Consider the following 27,203-nt stretch of genomic DNA (forward strand, 5'->3'; position numbering starts at 1 on the left):
CGCAGACACTCTTTCTCCTCAATGATTTTGCATCTGGAAACTCGTCTGCTGCCTCTTGGTTGGCAGAAGTTATTATATACTTCTGTTAGCTGAACATTTTTTTAAGCCAAGCCTCTTTAAAAAAGTATCAAACCATCCTTTGCTGACATTAAATTCTCCAGCTTTAAATCCTTCACCTTCTTGTTGCTTTAACTTGCCATATAATGACATTACTTTTTCTCAAAACATATTAGTCAATAGGTGCTTTTCCCTTAACCATCCTGCATCCACATAAAAGCCACATTTTCAATATGAGATAAAAAGGTATTTCACAAAAGTACAAGGTTTTCGTGCCTGCTGGCATACCTGCAGCAACGGCTTCATGAATTTCCCTTCCTGTTTTTCATAATGGTCCCTACACTGGATTCATTTATCTTGACATGGTGGGCAACTGTAGCAGCTGCAGACTTCAATCTATGGTACATATCAACTCTTTGTTGTAATGTCATGACTTTTCTCTTCTTTTTTGGGAGCATTTCCAGCATCACCAGTGGCACTTCATATGGGTCCCCTGGTGTTACTCAAGGTTTACAGTTTCATATTAAACATGATGAAAAATGCATGAGAACCAAGAGCAATTACTTTTTATTGTGATATACAATTTCCTGGAAGGACAAGTTGCTCACAAGGAGATGATGAGCACCACACTGCACCTTAAGCAGACAAGCACAACACTCAAGCTCATTGCAAGTAACAACAGGAGGGAGGCTATATTACTGCAGTAGTGCAGTCTGTGCTATAGTTAATTTTATGCAGTTATGATTTAATACTGCATCTTTATGGTTACTTACATTTCTCTCAACTGCTAGTGGCACCATGTAAGCTCTGTGTATGTGTACATTTTGATAAATTTTAACTTCTTATAATAGATTTTTGTATATTTTATAGAAATGACAGGATAGCTATATTTTACACATTCATGACATATATTTTTACATTTTTTTCCTTATCTCGCTACATAGTTCATCTAAAAGTTTTAATATGCCAAATCTCCAAAAAATTTTCCAATATGCTTAGTGAAAAAGATCCATTTATATGTACACACAAGCAGTTCAAACACAAGTTGTTCAAGGGTCAACTATACTTTTGTAACTATTATTTCTGAGTAGACAACTTTGCACCAGCTTATAAGGCTAGGCTCATCATGTGTTTTATTTATATTTATTCTTTTGTTCACACCATGTGCCCGCTATGTGCCACATGGTGTGAACTGTGTGAAGTGCTGCTTATAGAACATTTTGTTAATCTAATAAAGCTACAAATGAACTTTCTCCATAAAAACACGCACAGAGGTGTTTCGTTCTGGATATACTTTTGGCAGATTCATAGTTCCTTGCTCTATGAGAAATTAAAAGAAAAAATACATTTTCTAACATTCACTTAAATATCAATGAGCATTTCCTCAATTCTATTATATCACTCTGACACTACAAAGTTACATATCAGCAGAGTGTGAATTTCTTTTGAATATCTTCTAACTCTATTTTTACACTGAAATATCTCTTCCAGTTGTTCTACTCCATTTTTCTACTTTATGATACAGTCGTGTCACTTAACGACAGGGATGTGTTCTGAGCAATAAATGGTTAGATGATTTCATTGTTGTGTGAACGTCATAGAGTATATTACATAAACCTGAAGGTATAGCCTATTACACACCTAAGCTATTATGTTACAGCCTATTTGCTCCTAGGATACAAACCTGTACAAGATGTCACTGTACTGAATGCCCTATGCAACTGAAACATAGTGGTAAGTATTTGTATATCTAATCGTATCTAACCAAAGAAAAAGTACAATAAGAATATGGGATTATAATCTTATGGGACCATCATCCTATATGCAATGCAATACTGACCAAAATACTGTTATTCAGTGAATGACTGTATAAATGTTCAAAGGCAGAACCTAAAAATAAGCAATGTTTTAAGTACAGCTGGACATAAAGATGGGAGCAATAGACACTGAACACTACTAGAAGAGGGAGGAAGGGAAAAGGGCATGTACTGAAAAACTACCTACTGGGTACTATGCTTACTACCTGGGTGGTGGCATCATCCATATGCCAAACCTCAACATAACACAATATACCCATTTAACAAACCTGCACATGCGTCTCCTGAATGCAGAATAAAAGTTGAAAATATTTTTTTAAAAAAGCAATATTCAATCACTCTATATCAACTATAAAAGAATTATAACATGAGAATATAAAACATTTGATTGCAACAGGGTGCGGTGGCTCACACCTGTAATCCCAGAACTTTGGGGGGCCAAGGCGGGCAGATCGCTTGAGCTCAGGAGTTTGTGACCAGCCTGGCCAACATGGTGGAACCCCGTCTCTCCTAAAAAATAAAAAAATTAGCCGGGCGTGGTGATGCATGCCTGTACTCCCAGCTACTCGGGAGGATGAGAGGAGAGTCGCTTGAACCTGGGAGGTGGAGGTTATAGTGAGCTGAGATCGCGCCACTGCACTCCAGCCTGGGCGACAGAGCAAGACTCCATCTCAAAAAAAAATAAAAATAAAAAAATAAATATATATGTATATCTATATGTATATGTACATACATGTATAGCTATATGTCTATGTACATATATATATGATTGCAGCAACAGTAGCAATCATAGTGATATTAACGGTACTAGCTAGCATTTTTTACCAATACTGTGACTTTGGCCTTTTATATATTATTTCTTTTCATTCATAAAATATAAAGACTGCTAATACCATACCCATTTCAAGCCCAAGGAAACTGAAAATCTAGAGGGTTTAGTTACTTGGCTATGGTCTGCCATCATTTCTAAGAGTCAGAACTCTCCAGGCACACCTGAAGCAAACGGTTTTGAGCAGACCCTGGCAGTGTCCAGCACTCACCCACATCAGAGCCAACAAGCAGAGGGGTCATTCAAGGATGGTCACATCAAGGAAAAAGAGAGCCCCAAGTTTCCATGTAAAGCAAGACGACAAAGAAAACTACTGTCAAGAGAGACTACTGGCCAGGCGTGGTGGCTCACACCTCTAATCCCAGCATTTTCGGAGGCCGAGGTGGGTGAATTACTTGAGGTCAGGAATTCAAGATCAGCCTGGGCAACATGGTGAAACTCCATCTCTACTAAAAATACAAAAATTAGCCAGGTGTGATGGTACACACCTGTAATCTGTAATCCCAGCTACTCGGGAGGCGGAGGTTGCAGTGAGCCGAGATCGCACCACAGCACTGCAGCCTAGGTGACAGTGAGACTCCACCTCAAAAAAAAAAAAAAAAAAGAAAAAAATACAACCAGACTACTGAGCCAAAAGTACAGTTACTCCGTGGATTAACACCATTTGCTCTAAACATCTACATCCACTAGAAATGGCAAAACAGTCCTTTGTAATTCTATTTTTGGCACAAATATTTCAGCTCTAGAAAGCATTCAGTAGGTCGGTAGCAGATAATAAACACCCCCATTTCCACGAAAGGCTGCACTTCAATTTCCACATAGCCAACAGGTTAACTTTCGGAGGCAGACCTACTTGTAAGGCAATGAATATCAGTGTGAGGAGGTCTTGAGACCCAGAAGGAATGTGAATGCTGTGGAAATGCAGACAGGAGTCCGTCTGGGTCAAGTCAATGGAAAGAATTGAGTTCCACTCCAAAGGATGGGTGTGCCTCTCAGGCTGAAGAGCAGCAGGAGAAATTTGAGGGGGCAGCCCTAGAGGTCAGAAGACAGACATTCAAATCCACACATTTTCACTGACTAGTGGGTGACACTGAATGGGTCATATGAGCTCTCAGTGCCTCAGTTTCTGTTCGTCTAATAAATGAAGAGGGCTACAATGCCAACCACAGGAAGTTGCCATAAACTTCCGAGGTCATTATGAGCAAATGTGCCTGTATATGCAGACAGTAAACAAAATTACAGGCACAAAGCAAGTGAGCCCAAGGTCCAGCGGCTGGAGAACAGTGGGGGCAGCAGTTGATGTTACTGTTGCTATCCTTAGAATCATCCTATTTTAGGGCCAAGCATGGTGGCTCACACCTGTAATCCTAGCACTTTGGGAGGCAGAGGCTGGGGGATCACTTGAGGTCAGGAATTCAAGACTAGTCTGGCCAATATGGCAAAACCATGTCTCTATTAAAAAATACAAAAATTAGCCAAGCAGGGTGGTGCATGCCTGTAATCCCAGCTTCTCCGGAGGCTGAGGCAAGGGAATTGCTTGAACCTGGGAGACAGAGGTTGCAGTGAGCCAAGATCACGCCACTGCATTCCAGCCTGGGCAATAAAGCAAGACCTTGTCTCAAAAAATATGAATCATCCTATTTTGTTTATCATGCAGACAAATTGTAGTCCTGAGCAGGATACCCAGGGCTTAAGAACAATATTAAGAGCAACAAAAAAAATATGTAACAATCTACATAAAATTCTGTATAAGTAGCTGCTCTGAATATTCCTACATTTTAATCCCAATAGGTCTTGAGGAAGTATATTGGCATGGTAGAAGGAGGAAGAGATTAGGAGAATGGAAAGAAGAAATTCTTCTAACACATTAGCAAAAAATGTTAAGTACTGGGGAAAAGATCAAAGGGCTTATCGCCATCAGAGAATGCTGTCTTGGTGTGCCTGAAAATCCCCCATCTAAGACACAAAGGGAAACAGGGAAATTGAAACGGATACCAGACAGTTCATGCAATGGGACGAGAATATTCTAGCATCTTCCATGACCAAGAAGAGTAACACAAATTAAAACAGAGCAATATTAAAGTAAGCCAGGTTTGGGGGTTTTGTTTCGTTTTGTTTTGTTTTGTTTTTAGAGAGTCTCACTCTGTCACCCAGGCTGGAGTGCAGCGGCGCAATCTCGGCTCACTGCAACCTCCGTCTCCCAGGCTCAAGTGATTCTCCTGACTCAGCCTCCTGAGTAGCTGGGATTACAGGCATGCACCACTAACACCTGGCTAATTTTTGTATTTTTAGTAGAGACAGGGTTTCACCATGTTAGCCAGGCTGGTCTTGAACTCCTGACATCAGGTGGTCCATCAGCCTCAGCCTCCCAAAGTGCTGGGATTACAGGCGTGAGCCACCCTGCCTGGCCAATACAGTTTTAAATTAATGTTTAACTTGTAATTTTATTTTTTTTTATATATATATATATATATTAGGCTTTAAAAACCCAAATCTGATTATACCTCCATGTCAATGCTCAAAATTTTGTTGGTACAAAAACGCTTTTCCTTCAAAGACAGTAAACCTACTGGACAAACACCCAAGTTAGTTTTTAGTAACAAATCTAGTCAGTACTGTTATTAATAGTGTTGTTAAAAAATTGAGAATGAGAGTGTATTCTGTCCATCAAGAGCTGATAAAACATTCCAAAAATAATCCCAAGTTCTTCACCACTGATTCATCCCCAATTCAAAACTCTTATTGAAAGACTTTGGTGTCTCTCTCACCATTCACCTTGACCTCTACTTAACACCTAACACTCCCACATATTGCAGCCACTGGTAGGACTTCAGTATAACAAAAAAATAGTTAAAATATTCTAAGAGTTTTACTCACTCCCTCAAATATACATATAAAAAGTACTTAAATCATTTAATGTTGTTATATCTTCGAATCTACAGTGACTACAATGACTTCACTGAACAGGAGAAAATTTGGAGAAAAACTAAGGCTCCATTAATAATCACCCCAAACATCTATGAAAGAAGTAACACAGTGCTAGCAGTACCGCTTTACAACACCAACACGTTCCAAAGACATGTCAAGTATCCAAGTGGGAAAAAGCCTAAGCTCTTTCTTTTATCTTTAATCTCTCAGTCTTCTAAAAACACTATTTAAAACCTATATAAAGATGTTACAAGGAAATACAGTACTGAATCATTATTTCCCAAAAACCATCACGTTTTCTTTTAGAAGGTCCTGAAAACATCTCACAATATTTAATGTGGACAGTGTCCACACCAGAATACAATCACCAGTGTGAAATCTTGAATTATGGTTCTCCCCATTCTTGGTTGAACCTTTGCAATGATACCTCCTATCCCTCTGACCTGGCACAGTGGCCTTGACTCATTACCCTGCTCTTCTAGGCAGAAGTCAATACAGTCAACACCTTGGATGGGACATAATTCATTTAAAACATAACCATATTCATGACCAAAAGACTGAAAGACAAAGTGATAAGGCCCCTAGGTGGGTAACTGAGCAAAAGAAGAATTAGGGCTTCAGTGATAAACTTAATTGGGGTCAAAGTTAGAAATAAAACAGGAAGTAACTTCTAAGTTTTGTTTTTCTGTTAAGAGACAAGGTCTTGCTCTGTCGTCCTGGCTGGAGTGCAGTGGGTGTAATTAAGCTCACAGCAACCTCAAACTCCTGGACTCAAACGATCCTCCCACCTCAGCCTCCAGCGTAGCTTTGACTACAGGTGCATGTCACCACACCTGGCTTCTGTTTTAGTTTTCTGTAGAGACAGGGTCTCACTGTATTGACTAGGCTGGTCTCAAATTCCTGGCCTCAGGTGATCCTCCCACCTTGGCCTCCCAAAGCACTGGGATGAGCCACCACATCTGGCCTGTATTCTAACTTTTTGATTCCTTCTCTTGAAGACCTGGTCAATTCTGAATTGAGTTATATTCTGGGTAAAGAAAATAAAGAAAAAAAGGAAAAAACAATTTCTGGTGAAGAATGAGAGCACCAATGACATAGAAAGAAGTAAGAGCAGTACAAGAAGAAGAGCAACCAGGATGCATCTGCCAAAGCCAAGGAGATACTGGGTGTTCACAGATTCGAAGTCCAACCAACCCAGACCTTGACTACACTGGGGTCCACACTTCCCACTAACAACTTTATCTCTGCAACCACAGAAATTACTGGAAATGTCTTAATGTCCCAGGAACTGGAAGCCACTCTGACAATAAAGTCAGTTTCATACACGAGTCCCCACAGACCATGGCAATAAGGAGACATGACAGCAAACACAAAGAAAAGTCATGCTTAAACATCTAAAATCAGTTTTTATGTCTTTCAATACCAGTCCAAAAGAAACAGAAACTCAAACACTGACCAAATTAGTGTTTATTGTGAAACACAACTCTGATTAGACAATTAACATCCAGGCTGCCTAAAAATAAAAGCAAGCTTCATGTAAACAAACCACTAATAAGCTGTTGCTTCTTCTTTGGAAAGAGGTTATTTATAAATCGCTGCCACCTAAAAACTGACCTGATTCAGTACTGTCAGACGGCAAAGTACACTTAGGCAAGTGGCAAATGACAAGGGGAAAAAATCACCTCACAAAGTGTGACACCTCATCCTAAGTGTAATAAATGAACAAAACAGAATACTACACAACAAGACTATGAATTGTTTAGCCGAGATGTGCCACTGTACTCCAGCCTGGGCGACAAGAGCGAGACTCTGTCTCAAAAATAAATAAATAGCTAAAATGTAATGTTTATAGTTTCCCACTCATAAAAAGTAATACTAAAGAAAAACCTCTGAATTTGTTAAGTTAGGGTTCCTAGCATCAAGTATTCCATGTGGGATCTTAAAAACAACAGGAACATCAAGAAATCAGAGCACCTAGCACAGACGACCACTCTGGGAGACACTGGCTCAATTGCCTCTGTCCCCTACTGCAAATCCACCAGCAGAAATCCTTCAGAGATACATTCACTTATAAACAGGCTACAACAGGTGTAGAAAGATGTGGGTAATGACTGACCAGATTGTAACCCGTCTGAATCATAGAATTGAAAGAAAATAAGCTTTGCCAAGACACAGAAGCCAAGATTCCAAGCCAGTTCCACTGCTGGGATGTTTATTCAGAGGTGGCTGTAAGTTTCACTTCACCCTTTCAAGTATGTGCTCGGGGGCTGCACACCAACCGAGGGGGTGAAAAGAAAAATCAGATCAATCTGGCATGAAGCACTGGGCGAGGAGTGGAGGCCAGACAAGCTGGGCAGAAAGAAGAAGTACAGGAAGAGTCGTGAAGGGTGGAAGAGTTACCGGGACAGGAGCCTTCTGTGAAGAAGAGACTGCAGAAACACAGGGGCGAGGCACCACTCTGGCAGGGCACCAATGATCCAAGTAGGAGATCATGCTGAGTTTCTTCTCCTTCTCATTGTGAGAAAGCAAACACACAGGTTCTTCTAGACCTAGAACACCAACCTTGACTTGCAGACACAATGACACAGATTCATAATGTCTTGTCCACAATTCCAAAATCAACTGACTCTGAAAATGAAATATTTTTTCATAAGTTTGTCAGAACTACATTCGGTGGCAAAAGCAACCCTGAACCAATCCAAGATTATTTACAGTATTTACTCACTTGGTGAATATTCATATTTTGCTACAGAAATACCAAAATTTTGACTACAGCGTCCTGCCTCAGACATCACAGGAGGTGTTACATCTTATGACACATATTCCATATTACCTGCCTAAAATCTGAGCAACTCAGTATTCTAACATCCAGCCATAATGATTTTAAGTAAAGTATTGTGGTGCTCCCAGATGCTGGAGCCAGTGAAGACTGGCTCATAAGGACTCTTAAGTTTTCAGGAATTTTGCAAGCCAGTTATTACCACATTCATCATTTAAAAATTAAGATATATAAACTTACAGTTACATAAATTAAAAGCAAAGTAATAAATATGTAAAACTCAGCCAGGCACAGTGGCTCATGCCTGTATTCCCAGCACTTTGGGAAGCCAAGGCGGGCAGATCACCTGAGGTTAGGAGTTTGAGACCAGCCTGGCCAACATGGCAAAATGCCCTCTCTACTAAAAATATAAAAATTAGCCAGGCATGCTGGTGGGCACCTATAATCCCAGCTACTCTGGAGGCTGAGACAGGGAGAATCACTTAAACCCAGGAGGCAGAGGTTGCAGTGAGCCGAGATCGCGCCATTGCACTCCAGTTTCGGTGACACAGCGAGACTCCGTCTCAAAAAAAAACAAAAAAAAAAAGGCAAAACTTCCTATCATCTGTGTTGCATTTTACTATTCTGTGTGGCCTTGGATTGTCCTAGGTCTGTTGTATCTGCATGGTGGAAACTCTATGTAAAAGTGTATGATGGTGTGTTTTCCAACTCCACACTCAGGGACAGCCCATTGGCTTCCTGAAATAGGCCAGGGAGGGAGTATGTACACCACAGAAATTGGCAAACACTACAAATCAGTCCCCACTCCTTCAGCCTCAGCTGAGAGTGGGTGTGAAACATTTTACTAACACACTATCACTATAAGCTCTCTTGAAACCATACGTGACTACCTTCCAGATTTTCCTATTTAGAAAAGGAGTTCCAGAAAACCACACTGTGTGTGGAGGGCAGAATGGGGAGGCAGAGTCCCCAGAACAGAAGCCTCAGGAACCACAGTGTCCTTTCCCATGGTCGTGCCCTCAGCTGCAGACCGCTGTAAGGCTTCTTCACGCTGCCTGCCTCCTGCTTCCCAGGACATTCAGTTACAGGTTATGCTGTCAAACAACAGCATGCATTAGAGCAGACTGCTCTGCTGCATCCCCAGGACCTAGAACAGTGTCTTGCACATAGGAGGTACAGAGTAAATATCTATTGAGGGAATGAACAAATCCTCCAAAGCACCCTGTGGTTCACAACATACTATACTAAAAAAAAAAAAAATGCTAAACATACTATCTGCTAAACCTCGTCTTCTAGCATGAGAATTCATGGAAGGAAGGAAGGTGGATGGGGAGAGAGACTACTCCAGTATAAATACAAAGATATAAGTATATAACGTTTCCTTTACTTGGCCAGGCATTGTGGCTCACACCTGTAATCCCAGGAATTCAGGAGGCTGAGCTGCCTGCTCAGCAGATGGCTTGGGCTTGGGAGTTCGAGACCAGCCTGAACAATATAGCAAGATGTTGTCTCTACCAAAAAAAAAAAAAAAAGAAAAAGAAAAATTAGCCAGGCGTGGTGGCCGTTAGCCTGTAGTCCCAACTATTCGAAAGGCTGAGGTGGGAAGATCACCTAAGCCTGGGAAGCTTGAGGCTATAGTGAGCCATGACCATGCCACTGTGTTCCAGACTGGGCAACGGAGTGAGATCCTGTCTCAGAGGGGACCAGGGGTGTAATTTTTTTACTTTCTGATTTAAATAAGTTATTTTTATTGACTCTGGAATCTATTACTTGCAATATTGTTTCCATGAAAAAGTAAAGTTCCAAATAACCGATTTTACAATGAAGTTTTAGAAGACCCATTTCTGAATTGGAGACATCAAGCTTAAGTATATAGTCACCACAGCAACTTTTTCAAGATTCAACATTCTTAATTTAAGATATAAGTAAAATTTTAAAGCAAAAACAAAAAGCCATTCAAAAATTTACATAATCAGGCCGGGCACGGTAGCTCACGCCTGTAATCCCTGCACTTTGGGAGGCCGAGGGGGGCGGATCATGAGGTCAGGAGATCAAGACCATTCTCGTTAACACAGTGAAACCCCGTCTCTACTAAAAATACAAAAAAAAAGTTAGCCGGACGTGGTGGCGGGCGCCTGTAGTCCCAGTTACTCGGAAGGTTGAGGCAGGAGAATGGCGTGAACCCAGGAGACAGAGTTTGCAGTGAGCCGAGATCACCCCACTGCACTACAGCCTGGATGACAGACCAAGACTCCATCTCAAAAAAAAAAAAAAAAAAAAAAAAAAAAAAAAAAAAAAAAACACTGAATAATCAAAATATTCCATAAAGCCGTACTGTGAATAACAATATAGAAAATTGTGACTGATTTTTAGAAGGCCACATTTCTTCTCCAATCTTAACCAAGTATTTAATGAGGCACGTGGAGGATGGTTTATTTATTTCCTAGGGAGAAACCTTCATCCTGTACATAACTGCAGTATAACTGATATTTTACACATGCTATCTGTATAAGAAACACAAATGCAAAGAGAAGGGAAGGACTTCCAGTGTGCTTAAGAAACGAAAACTATAAACGTTTCCTTTAGAGAAATGAAAATTCAAATCTCTCGACTCTGCAGTATGAGATATATAAAGCCATCTGCCCCAAGATAGAATCTATATTCCTGAAGGGACAACAAAACTCTCTCATTCTATATGAATCCTCTGCATATGGATTCTGAATTCATAGGCAGTCTTCCATCTCAACCTTGTACAAAACCCTGAAGTCCAAGAAGGCACAAACTTTTCATGCTAACAGCACAACCTTTGTCTCTTGCTCACATTTAGACCACACCTCAGAGGATCTGCCTTGTGTGTGATGTGTCAGATTACAGGGAGGAGGCCCCTGGGAAGTGCTGGTGCCTAAACTGCAGCAATTTTTAAGTGTCCACAAATGCAGTGTCCACATCCAAGGAAAACAACATTTATTTAACAACTTTCATTAAAATTAAGCCAATATTATATGTATTCATCACTACACATCCCATCCACAGAGAACCCAGAATAAGCAGCGTTCTTCAATCTTAGTACACCTTGCTTTAAGAAAACCCACATAAAGTCAAAACAGTTCATCTTTACTCCACGTAAGTTTTTTGGGTGGGAAGGTGGGACAGGGTCTCGCTCTGTGGCCCAGGCTGGAGTGCAGTGGCATGATCATGGCTCCCTGCAGCCTTGAAGTCCTGGGCTCAAGCAATCCTCCAGCCGCAGCCTCCCAAGTAGCTGAGACACAGGTGAGCAACACCGCCCCTGGCCTATGTACATTTTAAAGTGAACACTGTTATAGGAACCACCTTATTCAGAAAAGTATCCTCAAAAACATTTTTAAAGAAAATGATATGGAATGAACAGAATGGAACAAAATAAAATAGAAAATATCAATGTACACTTTAAGTAGTAAGGTTGTTTGGTGTGTGTGTGCATGCACACACATGCTTGCATTTAGCCACTGGACTGCCAAGTGAAATGTATTTTTTACTCTAGGGTAGTGATTCTCAATGAGGGGCAATTTTGCCCCCAGGGGACACTGGTACTGTGTGAGACCTATTTGGTTGTCACAACTGGGGTCAATATTATTGATCTCTAAACAGTATAGGTCAGGGAAACTACAAAACATCCTCAATGCACAGGACAGCCCCACACAACAAAGAATAATCCAGTCCAAAATGTCATTTGTGTAGAGGCTGAGAAACCCCATTATAGGAGACAACCGAAAAGTTAAAGGCCACTAACTGACCCTACACTTCATCCCATCTGCTGATCACTCCCGTAGAACATATATGGATTTATATGTGCATGCCTTAGGCAAAGTCTGATAATATTTACAAAGTAAATGTAACAGTAGCCTCTTAATGGGCATTGTTAAAACATGGTTACAAATATTTTTCTTCTGATTATAAAATATCATAAGTGCTCACTGCAGACAACCGTAAAACTAAAAAAAACCATAAAGCATTGTGTCACACAATTTTAAAAAGATGGAACAAGGCATCATCATTTATATATCATTTACCAGAAAGTGATACATTCCTGTGATATACATATTGTGAATAAACTCACTATTTTTCAGAATTTTTGTTTAAACTTCACTGTTTTCACACAAGAACTTTAAATAAGATAATTCTCATTCAGGCCATCAGAACATGCTAAAGAGTTAGATGTTAGGGTTGACTAAAAAAATTCTAAGATGGCATGCAAGTGTACAAAGAACTCAACATTTACTTGCATCCATGAACTTGGTTTGTATTCATAAGGAATATTCTGACTTCTTTATTTAAAAGGCTTTTTTTCAAATTTAGAAAGAAAAAAAAATTAGCCAGACATGAGGGTCCCAGCTACTCAGGAGGCTGAGGTGGGAGGAACCCTGGAGCCTAGAAGGTCGAGGCTGCCATGAGCCATGATCATACCACTGCACTCCAGCCTAGACAGCAGAGCAAAACCGTGTCTCCAAAAAATAAAAATTAAAAAATAAAGGATTTTCTCATGTTTCTATTTAACATAAATAAAAGAATAACAGTTTGTAAAATCCTAAAACAAAACCTGATAAATGAGAAGAGGACTGAAAACTGAAAAGAAAAGAAGAAAAGACCAAACCATGAAAAGACAGAAATCTACTTGCTGTTCACCATGCATACTTATATAAACCAAAAACGCAACTTAAAGCTCTTGTTGAACTTTTCTTGTGCAACCTGTTCCAGGCAAGGCCAGTATAATGGAAAACCAGAGAGTGTGAAGAATGGAACATAAGCTCCTCTTTGCTTTTCAGACTATGGAAGACGTGCAACTATACAACATAAGAACAAACTATAAAGTGTTAAGTTAAAGGTTTGTCAAAAATATTTTTTTATTCACAGTCTGAATTTTAGCCACTGTATTTAAAAGAACCCTAATTGCATTCCAAAGAAAAGTGGGTAAGTGCACTGTCACTAATGAGCTCTCAGGGCATGTGAATAATTTCAGGAGCAGCAGCGAGTATCCTAGGATGCCTTTTTTCATCATTTGCATTAAGTTGAAATTTTATCAGAAGGCCAATTAATAGTCAATGTAATAGCTTTGTGGAAAGAGCACTAAATTAAGTATGTCAACACCATATATTCAGTACCTGCTCCTGTCTGGCACTCATCAAGAAAATTACATGAGTGAAGCTTAATTCTCACAGATGATGGCAGATCATTGGCAACTCACAACAAGACTTGGTTGACAATTCGAGTTATCTTCAACATGTGGTAAAAATCATGACGTTAAAAGGAGTTTGGTTTCTGCAGATCTTTCACAGGAAGCTATAAAATAAATTTAAAAGGCTCCTAGCCTTAACTTTTCTTTTTGAATTCTGCATCTATTAACACTTAAAATTTGGGGGGGGAAAAAACATGTTTAAGTGAATAAAATTCACTAAAAACATAAGTAGTGTCCACATTCAAGGAAAACATTTATTTAACACTTTTCATTAAAATTAAGCCAATATTATAGGTATATACTTAGGTGCTATCAAAGTCCTCAAAAATCTAAATCATTCTATTTCTGAAATAACTAGGTCATTCTAGCTCTAAATTTCCTTAATAATCAAAAACAATTCAAATTTAACTGCTTGGGGCATACGGCACTATATAATATCAAGTTTGTCCATCTTAAATGTTATTTACTCAGGGGGTTTAAAAAGAAAGGGTTATATAATTTACTGGCTCAAAATAACACCTGTCTTTATAATACATTAACCCAGAGTTTCTCAAAGTGTGGTCCCTCCCAGTAGCACCAGCATCACCTGGGAACTTTTAGAAAGGTAAATATTCAGGCCCCATCAGTCCTGCGGAATCAGAAACTCTGAGGCTGGAGCCCAGAAATCTGTAATGCCACCTCAAGTTTGGGAAACTCTGTTCTAACCTTATAGAGATGCCAATTTGAGAATAAAGGACAAGAACAAAGAAAAACTTGAGTATTTATGAAGACTTGCTGTACCAAGCGACGTCCATAAATTCATTTTGTTTAATTCTTACGGTAATGTTAGGATGTAGTAACTATTATTCTCATCTACACTGGAGCAACTCTGGCTTAGTGAAGTTAAGCCACGAAGCAGAGACACTAAGAGACAGTATAAAGTCCACCATTAACCACTACCACAAGCCACAGGCAAGAACAATTTCTCACACTTTCTGCTCTCACAGTACCTGTACTGAGTTCATGCACTCAATATATTGCCAAAGAATTTAAGAAAAGGGGTTCTGTCAAGACGTAATTTCAGTCTTCTATCACATGAGCTTCAAAACCCAACACACCCAACGCTGTTCCCTCTTCAAAAAATAGGAAGGGTGTTCATGGCTATTTGATTCCTCTTTCATCAGATTTTTATTTAATTACCGGACTGAACAATAACCTACATAGCCCACCTTACCTAATCTTTGCAACCTGATCACCTGTTCCGGAATCAAGCAAATTTCCACAACTGGTTCATCTCAAACCAAAACTTCAACATTCCAAATCTAAAGGGCAAGGTTGGAGGGTAAGAACTTAACAGATAACCTGGGAGTAGAGTTTTCAAAATAACATCTCTCTCAAACTCAAGTGTTAGGGCCAAACACCAGCACTGCCCCCAAAGCACTCGTCAACAGATACAAACATTTGGACATGGTGCCAGGAAGAAATCTGTTGACATGGACATTGACAGAAAAAAATATTATAATTGCCTTACAAGAAAATCATTTAAAACACCCTTAAACATACAGAAGAGGAGACTAATTAAACAAATCACTTTATATCCTTTTTCTGAGATGGAGTCTTGCTCTGTCGCCCAGGCTGGAGTGCAGTGGCATGATCTTGGCTCACTGCAATCTCCACCTCCCTGGTTCAAGCCATTCCCCTGCCTCAGCCTCTTGAGTAACTGGGATTACAGGTGCCCACCACCATGCCCAGCTAATTTTTTTGTATTTTTAGTAGAGACGGGGTTTCACCATGTTGGCCAGACTGGTCTCGAACTCCTGACCTCAGGCAATCCGCCCGCCTTGGCCTCCTGAAGTGCTGGCATTACAGGCGTGAGCCACTGCACCACCTGGCCTTTATATCCATTTTAATTAAAACCTATGTAGTTATTAAAATATATATCCATAGGCAAAGAAAGGCAAAACTATGCCCCAAAATATTAACATGTGGTGTGACTTACTTAACATTGTAGAATTACAAGGGATTTATTTTCTGCTTGGCACTTTATCAGTTGCTTGCACTATAAGCACATCTTTAACGTAAAAGTATATTTATAATAAAATGAAATAAATACAATAAATAAAATATATGTTCTATACTTTTAGAACCTAACAAATTACCAACATATAGTAGCTGTTAATATTTTTTAAATGACGAAAAGTTGTTTTGCATTTTGAAGTTAACACTTTACATAAAGAGTTAAAATGTGGCAAATTTTAGGCCGGGCACAGTGGCTCTCACCTGTAATCCCAGCACTTTGTTAGGCCAAGGCGGGTGAACCACAAGGTCAGGAGTTCAAGACCAGCTTGTCCAAGATAGTGAAACCCCCGTCTCCACTAAAAATACAAAAAATTAGCCAGGCATGGTGGCGGGCGCCTGTAAGCCTAGCTACTTAGGAGGCTGAGGTAGGAGAATCACTTGAACCTGAGAGGTGGAGGTTGCAGTGAGCCGAGACTACACCACTACACGCCAGCCCAGGTGATAGTGAGAGACTCTGCCTCAAAAAAGAAAAAGAAAAAAAAAAAGGCGGCAATTTCTTTTTTTTTTTTTTTTGAGACCGAGTCTCGCTCTGTCACCCAGGCTGGCCTTGCAAATTTTAAATAAAATAACTACTGCAAAATACTAAATGTACTAGATGAATATACTTCTATACAAAGAAAAAATAAGCACTTTGCAGATCATAGCAATTACCAACATCCACCTCATCAATAAGTTCCAGGGTTTCACTGGGAATAAATATATAGCTTTAATTTTCATTAGAATTAACAGAGCTGGCTTTCCTATTATTTCATTTTTTTTAAAGCTATTTAACGTATTGTTTAGGCTAAACACAACGAATGAGCACATTAGAATTTAGGACCATTCCAGAAGAACCCCTGACAGCCAGATAAAACACAGTTCTTACTGTCAGAACACAAATGAAAGAATCTGAAAACGCAAGGAATTATTTAGCCCATCAAACACACAAAAGCAAGAAATACTTTTTAAATGTTTAGCTCACTCTAACAAGTTACTTTTTATAAAATTTAGCTACTCAATATTTGATAATGAGAACACAGAAATTTGCCTAGACCATGGCCGATGAAACTTAAACCTTCATGCAAAGTTATGGATTGTCTGACATTACTGAAACAGTTCATCAAAAAGCTAGAGGGACACTCCCTTTGTCAGCCTGTGCCCATTAGCAGGTCAATTCAATGGACATTAACAATTAACAGTAATTTACAAGAGGAAATATGTAAAAACTGGATTACTTACTGCGCTTAGTTTCTTATAGTCATACAAGCGTTTAAAAATAGAACACTGGGGTTTCAAAGTCACATGCATAGCATTTTTTACAATACGTTTTGAACGTAAACAATATAAACAATCTGCCAAAATTATGCCACATCATTTTTCCCTTTGGGAAGGCTATAAATGTTACATATACCATATGTATTAAATAATTATGACTAAAGATAATCATAGCACACATAAAATATAGGCATCATTGCCAAGAACTCGTTGAGATTTATTACATTGAGATATACAGCTTCTATGCTCTGCAAGGAAATCACATGTTTAACTTTAACATTACACAGAAAGGATCACTGAAGGCAGGGGAGGGGAGGGTAAGTACTTGGGTGAGTTCCCAATCGGACAGGCTATCACTGAACGTGCTTTCCTCTTCTTCCCATGCCATGACCTGACATTTATTGATCAAGTGGTGACTCCAATTAAAATGCCATTGCTTAATGATGAGAAAAAATGCATTATGCAGATGGAAAAAAAAAACATATCTCAGGCAATGATGATGCTTAAAAACTTTAAGCATTAAATTAACCAGCAAATTCTGGCCCTAGGTGTTGATAATTACTGAAAAAATGGCCTACATTATGAAGTGTTAACATAAAAAATTCCCCATGATGTCATAAATATTGTTGTACATCAGTGGGCTCTAAAAGCTAACCAGATGGTGACAAGCAAATTATACAAAGGTATGGACACCTTCGGACCACTGAGCTTCTACTGATCAAGCACACAGTCTCTCCATTTGATATTTTTTAGTTAGAGCAGTTAGGCTATACTTCAAACATTGTAAGCAATAACATTAATTAATCCAGGAAACTCCATTTTCTGTAGGTCACAGGCAGGCTCTTTATGTCTTCATTTGTCCATCTCATTTCCTACAGAAGTTTTCCCACTGTTTAAAATAGTAAGGGCGGGCGGACATGGTGGCTCATGCCTGTAATCCCAACACATTGGGAGGCTGAGGCAGGTGAATCACTTGAGGCCAGGAGTTGGAGACTAGCCTGGGCAATGTGGCAAAACCCTAACTCTACTTTAAAAAAAAAGAAAAAAGAAAAAAAAGCCAGGCATGGTGGTACGTGACTATAGTCCCAGCTACTCAGGAGGTCAAGGCACAAGAATCGCTTGAACCCAGGTGGCGGAGGTTGCAGTGAGCCAAGATCGCACCACTGCACTGCAGCCTGGGCAACAGAGCAAGACTCTGTCTCAAAATAAAATAAACTAATAAATAAAATAGCGTGGTCATGTATGAAGGATATTTTAAGATAACAGAAAAAAATAAAATAGCATGAAATTAACTACCACCTGGCATTAAAATTTCACCCTAAACACAGCAGTCACTCAATGAATGTGGTTTATGAACAATCTTCCTCGACATTCCAGTGTGTTCTGTGGGGAGACTTACCATTCTTTTCTCTGATTCCAAGGAAAAGGCCAGGAACTAAAAAAAAAATGGGGCCACAGAGAAGGCAGCCTTTTACTGGCTTTAGTTTTGCAAATACTTTGAACAAAAATTACAGTCACTTGCTACAAGTCTTTCTTTGGTCTCTATCACGTTCCAAATCCAATTCCTGTTCAGCACTCTCAAAAACAGTCCACTTTCAACTACTTGGACAGGGATAATCCAGGTCTATCCATTCTTAGACCTTACGTCAGCCAGAGTCCAAACAAATCGAACAGCGGCTGCGCCAGCATTTCCAGAGAGTGGGCTGCAGCAGGAAAACAAAACTGCAACCAACGGGTAACTCAGAGCTCGACAGTTGCATTTCTTTTTGTTTGTAGCCGATATTTTTGCAAACAGTACAAATCTTGATCTGATATGTTTTTCATACAACTGTGATAACATAGATAATTCAGTATTCTGGAAACTGCTAGCAATAGAACTTGTTCCCATGAGAAATCCTCTGAATGAGGAGCTCTGTGGGGATTATGGGGATGTGTTTCAACAGAACTTGGGTGGTTGCCTTTAACTTAAGAGTACCTCACAGTACAGTCTTATTTAATTAATATACGAAACACTATTTTAAATAATTTTTTCCTTTGAAGGTCTTAGATTTTGATGGACCTCATAGTCCAACATCAAAAGTATATGAAAGCATTCTCTTATCCATAGTCCGTTTTTACTTTTCAGAGATGAGATTCTCTTCTCTTCTGAAGTCCTACAAAGTAGCCCACAATTCACCAACACAAGATAAGAATGGGATCCGGTTTTGTTTCTTTGTTTTGGCTGCTGATTCCACTGAGATTCTGCATTTTGTCAAAAGTTAGCCGGTCCCTGCAGCCCCACCCCATCCATGCAGTTGTATTTTTTCATGACATTGATTACCGGTTTAGTGACAAAACATTTATAACATACCCTAAAATACACTCAATTACACAGTGGTTAGAGTTGTATTTGGAGGGGTTTTGCCACTATCTTTAAAATTTTCATCCTACTATCCTCAAACAGGAATAAACTTCGTTGAAACTTCATTTCAAAATGTAAAGTCACCATGTCTGTCTTTCAATGAGGCATACTCTCCCACTGTCTCCTTTTGTGGCTGAGGTGGGCTGTGTGCCTCTGAGCACACAAAAGGTAAGAAGGTTCTGATGACAGCAAAAGCATCCAAGCCCTTCAAAATTTCCACTTCTCCTCCACGACCACGCCCAGAAAGCTGCACAAGCAGGAACCATCCAGCATACAAATGTAAGCTCCAGCCAAAAAGAATCATGCTGCTTTAATCACCGAGAGCCTTGCTGGACCTTCTCATATCCTGGCTGAATACATTAAAAGAAAATCTCACAGGCTGCATGAGGTGAATCACGGTCCACTGGTTGATTCTTTCACAAACATCTGGAGCACATGAATGTGCGAGGTAGGGCTAGATGCACATATGCATGGTGAGAAGGACACCATCCTTGCACATCACCACAGACAGGTGGGTCACTGCCATGTGCCCTGCACCTTTTATCTTTGAGACAAGATCTCACTCTGTCACCCAGGCTGGAGTGCAGTGGCAGGATCACTGCCTCAAAGTCCTGGGTTCCAGTGATCCTCCCTGCTCTGCCTCCCAGGTAGCTGGGACTACAGGCATGTACCACCATACCCGGCTAATTTTTACATCTTTAGTAGAGACAGGGTCTTGCCATGCTGCCCAGGCTGGTGTCGAACTCCTAAGACCAAGTGATCATCCCGGCTAGGCCTCCCAAAAAGTGCTTGGATTACAGGCGTGAGCCACACCTCACCTGGCCTGCCAGCCACCTTTAATGTACTGGAATCTATACCGCCTGGAAAGAAAAACACCTTCCTTTTGAAAAAAAAATTAGAATGCAAAATAAAAATTTTCAAGGAAATCATTGCTCACAGAAGCTTAAGAAAAACAAACGTCCCTCTCCTCAGGGCTCACTTATTTTACAGTCACTCCATATTTGCAGATAATTAGGATTTCCTTGCAACCCAGAAAAAAATAAATCGTTGTGCTCTTTTAACTATTAGTTTAAAAATAAAACAGCAGGAGTACAATATTAAAAGACTTCACTTCAAAAACAGAATGTTTTTCATTATTTTAATAATCTACTCATTTTTCACCTATGCATTATTTTAAAAAACACGTCTGCACAATCCCAATCTAAAACATCACAGATACAGTGTTTTGTATTACATATGCCCTTCACTTTCAAGCATGAGCAAAAGCTCCACTTATGCAGGGCATTTTAATGCCATAAGTAGTAAGAGAAATTCTCTCATATTTACCCAGCTTTCCTAAGTCCAGTTACAAAAATATACTAATTCTGTATATGCAAAATGTATACCAAAAAAGACTAACCCAAAGCAACTGAAATGATCAATGAAACCTCATATGAATTACAGGACACACTGCTTGACTATGAATGCTTGGATATGAAAGTTCAAAGTCACAAAATTTTGCACATCCACCTGTCAAAGGGGTAAGAAGGAAATGCTCATATCCCGAAGCAGTGCCCTGTTCAGTTCCTCCAGGAAGCAGGGTGGGATGCAGCAGGCCCAGTCACCAGCATCACCAGCTCTACCTGTGGACTCAGTGAATTTTAGCCAACATCACTGCACAACTAATCCATCAAAATGTCCTAAAGTCATATACAACATACAGAGTCACTTCTTAACCCACTGTATCCATCCACTCACTCAAATGAACACAAATAACAGACTCTAACAGGCCGCCTCAGGGTCAAAGAGCCTAGGAATTCACTGACCCCACCTTTGATTCCAATTGCAACAGCCCTTGGGCTGGAGGTTTGTGGAGAGGGCTGAGAAATTGCCCCAAGCAGAGAGCCTCCTGCACCCCTGACTCCTGCCTGGGACCAAAACTAAGAGAGAAGAATAGTGGCTCATGCCTGTAATCCTAACACTTTGGGAGGCCAAGGTGGGTGGATCACCTCAGGTCAGGAGTTCAAGACCAGCCTGGCCAACATGGTGAAACCCCATCTCTACTAAAAATACAAAAAGAAAAATTAGCCACGCATGGTGGTGCATGCTTGTAATCTCAGCTACTCAGGAGGCTGAGGAAGGAGAACTGGTTAAACCCGGGAGGCAGAGGTTGCAGTGAGCTGAGACATCACCATTGCACTCCAGCCTGGGCAACAGGAACAAAACTCTGTTTTAAAAAAAAAAAAAAAAAATCTAAATTTACTTTTCAGGAATCTAATTTTTAACTATTGCCTACGACCATGACTAATTTTAAGTCTGAAGAGACCTTTAACAAATGGACTGAAAAAACACTTAAAATATCAAAATTAATATCAAAATGCATTGGTGCAAAAGAAATGACAGTTTTTAATGGCAAAAACCATAATTACTTCTGCATCAACCTCATATAACAGTAATACCTACTGAAACTACGTCAATGCCAACTTGAAGTGACTTTGTCCTTAGACGAGGCAGCCACTTCGAATGCTCAAATGCCCTATAAAATGATGCTACATAATGAACTAAACAACGTACTATGTGACTGTACTTAAAGTAGACAGGCCCATCCTGTGTGACCTCCTGGCAAAGACTTAGCAGAACGGAGGTATATCGCCATTGATCCACCAAGCCTGGGAAATGGTCTCGCCCAGTCAGCAGCCAGGTTCAGAGTGGTGGAAATGACCGAAAATGACTACCTGAGTGCTGTGGTGGTTGCCAAACATGATTCCTAGGTCAGAACCATGGAAGGGGCTGGTTAAAGGAGAGCTTCCTCCCCAATCTCTGAATCTGAGTGCACAGAGCAGAACCCAAGAAGCCATACAAAAGTATGTCCTGGGTACTGTGATTGCCAGCAATGTTTTGGATTCAGAGAAATTAAGGCCTTTGAAAGTCTTTTATTAATAACAAACAATAGAATTTCCATGACCAAGTGGAGGAATAACTGTAAAATTGGGGTATGGGATAAATAAATGGCAAATTCTCAGCAAAACCACAAAGAGGGAAAAGGGGATAAACAGATGAGAAAACTGTCTTGCACAGCACAGCACACGCAAGATACTGGCATGTTGGGTTCTCATGAAACATGCTAAGGAGAGCAAATCACCACTAAAGACAACTTAGGATGAAAACAGAAGCACAAAACAAAAAGCAAGTGTGAGATAACAAAGGCTTACATGAATTGAATGTTGGGGTTTTAGGAGAATGGTTTGGGTTTTTATTTTATTAACCCCCCTGGATCAAATGAGCTCAACACATAAATATGCAATGTTTTTGTTCAAAAGAGGTCTAAGACACTTACCCCAACACTTACAACACTAAAAAGGATGCTATGGAATTCTCCTGAGCAGATCCAGTGGCTGGCATCTTGAGGCTCTGATAAGGTAAATACTACAACCGCCTACTGCTGTTTTATGAATTTTACTGCTAGACTAGCAATGCATTTAATGCACAAATGCCAGCAATTCCAGGCCAGGATACAAAAATTTATTGTGGATGTGCTTTAAGTTAATGTTGATTCCAACAGTTTACATTCCACCAGCCATTCCAGTGCCAATTAGCACCTTAAAAATTGTGTGTAAATATTCGAAAAACATGTTAGCAATTAAAAGGAGGAAATACTCCACATTAAAATCAGGAAGAGACTTTAGGTTAAATGCTAAAAGGCAACTGTATTCTCAAAACATCAAGTTTTTCACAGCATAACGCAAAATGTTATATGCACTCTAAAACGAAAATGTAACATGTAGATCCTGTTTAAAATTCAGTAAATGCCAATTATTATTTACTGCTTTCAAAGCTAATAGGTTCTCTAATTGAATATAAGGTTTTAAACTTTTTGCATCATTAACTTATATTCCATGCTAGTAATGAAGTGTTGACAAATGCTTTCAGTGTACTAAGAATGTGAAAGATTCTGAATGAGAGTAGCTTAAGATCTTTCTTTGTACCAACTTTTAATGAAGGCCTTTTTTAAACAACAGGAAAAATTAAAATGTCTAGCACATGGTTTTAATGCAAGCTTTATTCTTAAGTAATTTAAAAGGGAGGATATAGATTTCTCATAACTCAAAGACTTTAAATTCTATGGAAAATAAATCTAACAGTCAGAAATAAGTAATAGAAACACAAAGAAACTTAATACTAGTTAGAATGAAGGCCAATGACAACTCAGCGGCCTATCGTTAGGAATCAGAATCTCACAGTATTAGTGCCCATTTTTTAAAAAATTATCAAGCTTTAAAATTGGAACAAAAATTATTAATATGAGGAATGGATATATTTATATTAAAATCAAATTAACTTTTCACAATGAGACAAACAGCCAAAGGCACTCATTCATGAAGAAACATCTAGACATCGAATACTAAAATACTGAGATGACAGAGTCTAGTATTTCAGAATGTATTACTTAACTGAGTAATTAGGTACAGAAATTCAACGGGATGGAGGGATGAATGCACAGAACACAGAAGATTTTAGGACAGTGAAACCATATTGGATGAGACTACAATGGTGTCATTATAAATTTGTCCAAACCCACTGAATGTACAACACCAAAAGTGAACCTTCATGTAAACCATGGTCTCTGGGTGATGACGATGTGTCCATGTAGGTTCATCAACTGTAGCAAATGTTCCACTGTAGTGGGGGATGTTGTTAATGAGGAGGGTATGCAAGTTTGTGGCAGACGGGGATATGAGGATATTTCTGTACCTTGCACTCGATTTTGCTGTGAACCTAACATTGCTCTAAAAAATAAAGTCCTTTTTCCTTTAAGGCACTTTGAATGTTACCTTTAAATACACGAACTGCGGTGCCATTCCATCTCAACAGAATCATACAATCACTTTTTTACTTGAAAATGATGGGAAGTTTTTCTTCTGTTTTGGAATTCACTTAGAATACAAAATCTTTTATGCTGCCTGCATGGGAAAATGGTCTCCTAAGAAAATTTTGTATCAGAAATAACTGAGGAACAAAACAAAACAAAAAAGGTACAGGATCATAGAATAAGTGATACTTCAACTTTTGCTTTAAATATTAGGAAACATTAAACTAAGTTGAATCATGAGCTGTATGCTTATCTTTTACATCATTATTTAAGTGTCCTGATTTTTCTGACACCCTCAATATGTATTAGTCTTTTCTAATCCTATGTATCTTACAAGGTACCAGTTTATCCAAGCTCTGGTGGTACCCTCCAGTCTCTGGGAAATACCACCACCCACCCACACCCCTACCTACCTACCCCCCATCCAAAGGAGTGAGCCCTGGGGAGGCACAGGTGTCCTGGATGACTCCACCCAATCACCCACAGCCACAGGCACCTTCACTGTCATCACCCTGCACCACCTCCTTCTAGCCACTGCTGAAGAGATCAGGGTTGGACCCTCTGATCTAAGTGGAACCAACTAGATTATCTCTCCACGGAACTTGGAGGTAGCACAGAGAGAGACATCTCCACTTGTGGCTAGAACTATCAAAACGAAAACTCAGCAACATGAGTCAGACAAATTGTAACAAGGAAATAGGTAAAGAAAGCAACTCAAGGGAAACAGGAATAAAACAGAAGCCCAGAAGAAAGCAGAAATCGGAGACTGAGTGGAGGTACTGCTGGAGTTCTCAGTGTCTTTCTAGTTCTTTTTTCCCTTAACTTGCGATGCTGGTTGAGGTTATGAAGAACCCCGGTAGTAACGTTACAACAGTATTTTTCTTTTCTACTAAAGCTAAATTAATCTGGCTTTTGTTATGCGAAACATCAAGAAACTCAATTGAATATAGTCTAACATCCTATGTGCAAGGAGAATTTAAGACACAACTGGGCTACCTCCAATTCCTTTGCTTAAAGAATTTAGATGAGCGAAGTTAGTGTTTATTTTTTCTGTCCATGTCTGTTCCAGCCATGAACTTCAAGAGTTACCTAACCCTCCCACATAAAACCACACAAACCGTTTCCTTTCCCCTAGACCACTGTCCTGTACTGGGCTATGTTCTACACCCTAATTATGTATAAAGGGATACTCCTGTTCACAGATTTTATATTATCATACAAAACCTTTCTAGACACAGAGATGTACCTGTTTCTATCCTACTCCCAAGTCAAGCCAGGTGAGATGTCCTGTCCTTTAAATCCTAACAGGTGGTAAAGGAAGGTATAACTGCTGGAGTTATATGTTCTTCCTCAGCCAATAGCTCAGCAATGTTCAACAGACCCAGGGGTCCACCCTGCAGAGAGGAATGCCCACCATGTAGCTGACTTTCTGCCAGAGAACACTGACTCCATGATCTCTTCGTCTTTACTCTTGCCAAAGTAGGCCACTCTTCCTGCTAGAATGTGTGCTTATCTCCAAGTATGTTGGTTTTAGGGAGAAAAATAGGTTATAACCAACCAAACGACTTGACAAGAGTGAGTGTGCTCTATTCACTTTTGTATCATCAGTACCCAACACATCATACAGAATAAGGTATATGCCTAGAAAATAGTTATCAAACAGAGTAACTAGAAAATACAAAAGAGCCAGGGTCGGTAAAATCCCAGCATTTTGGAAGGCCAAGGAAATAGGATCGCTTGAGCCCAGCAGTCTGAGACCAGCCTGGGCAACACAGAGAGAGTCCCATCCCTACTGGTTCATTTTTTGTTTTTTTGGTTTTTTGGTTTTATTATTATTATTATACTTTAAGTTCTAGGGTACATGTGCATAACGTGCAGGTTTGTTACATATGTATACTTGTGCCATGGTGGCGTGCTGCACCCATCAACTCGTCAGCACCCATCAACTCGTCATTTACATCAGGTATAACTCCCAGTGCAATCCCTCCCCTCTCCCCCCTCCCCATGATAGGCCCCGGTGTATGATGTTCCCCTTCCCGAGTCCAAGTGATCTCATTGTTCAGTTCCCACCTATGAGTGAGAACATGCGGTGTTTGGTTTTCTGTTCTTGCGATAGTTTGCTGAGAATGATGGTTGCCAGCTGCATCCATGTCCCTACAAAGGACACAAACTCATCCTTTTTTACGGCTGCATAGTATTCCGTGGTGTATATGTGCCACATTTTCTTAATCCAGTCTGTCACTGATGATGGGTTGATTCCAAGTCTTTGCTATTGTGAATAGTGCCGCAATAAACATATGTGTGCATGTGTCTTTATAGCAGCATGATTTATAATCCTTTGGGTATATACCCAGTAATGGGATGGCTGGGTCATATGGTACATCTAGTTCTAGATCCTTGAGGAATCGCCATACTGTTTTCCATAATGGTTGAACTAGTTTACAGTCCCACCAACAGTGTAAAAGTGTTCCTATTTCTCCACATCCTCTCCAGCACCAGTTGTGTCCTGACTTTTTAATGATTGCCATTCTAATTGGTGTGAGATGGTATCTCATTGTGGTTTTGAGATGGAGTTTCACTCTTGTTGCCCAGGCTGGAATGCAATGGTGCAATCTCGGCTCACTGTAACCTTCGCCTCCCAGGTTCAAGCAATTCTCCTGTCTCAGCCTCCTAAGTAGCTGGGATTACAGGTGCCTGCCACCATGCCCGGCTAAGAGACAGGGTTTCACCATGTCGGCCTGGCTAGTCTCAAACTCCTGACCTCAAGCAATCCACCTGCCTCGGCCTCCCAAAGTGCTGGGATTACAGGCATGAGCCACTGCACCCAGCCTCCCATCTCTATTGCAAAAAAACAAAAGAAAATAAAATTAGCTAGGTGTGGTGGTGTGCATCTATAGTCCCGGCTACTTGGGAGGCTAAGGTGGGAGGACTGCTTGAGTCCAGGAGGTTGAAACTTCAGTGAGCTATGATCAATGCCACTGCACTCTAGCCAGCCTGGGTAACAGAGTGAGACCCAGAC

General features: G+C 40.0%; 1 protein-coding gene across 26 annotated transcripts in view; it reads right to left on the reverse strand.

The window, feature by feature from the left end:
- The window catches only part of PARD3 (par-3 family cell polarity regulator), a 717,622-nt gene that overhangs the window by 427,348 nt on the left and 263,071 nt on the right, over positions 1 to 27,203 (reverse strand). Inside the window, exon 1 of one of the 26 annotated variants that reach the window (XM_050804767.1) lies at positions 18,334 to 26,963. The exons of the other annotated variants lie outside the window; for them this stretch is intronic. Within the exon in view, the coding sequence (XP_050660724.1) occupies positions 18,334 to 18,336 (3 nt within the window). The 5' untranslated portion in view covers positions 18,337 to 26,963. Of the gene's footprint in view, positions 1 to 18,333; positions 26,964 to 27,203 lie in introns of those variants that run through there. 26 annotated transcript variants of the gene reach the window in all.

This window comes from Macaca thibetana, chromosome 9 (assembly GCF_024542745.1).
Source record: "Macaca thibetana thibetana isolate TM-01 chromosome 9, ASM2454274v1, whole genome shotgun sequence".
NCBI classification, from domain to species: domain Eukaryota; kingdom Metazoa; phylum Chordata; class Mammalia; order Primates; family Cercopithecidae; genus Macaca; species Macaca thibetana.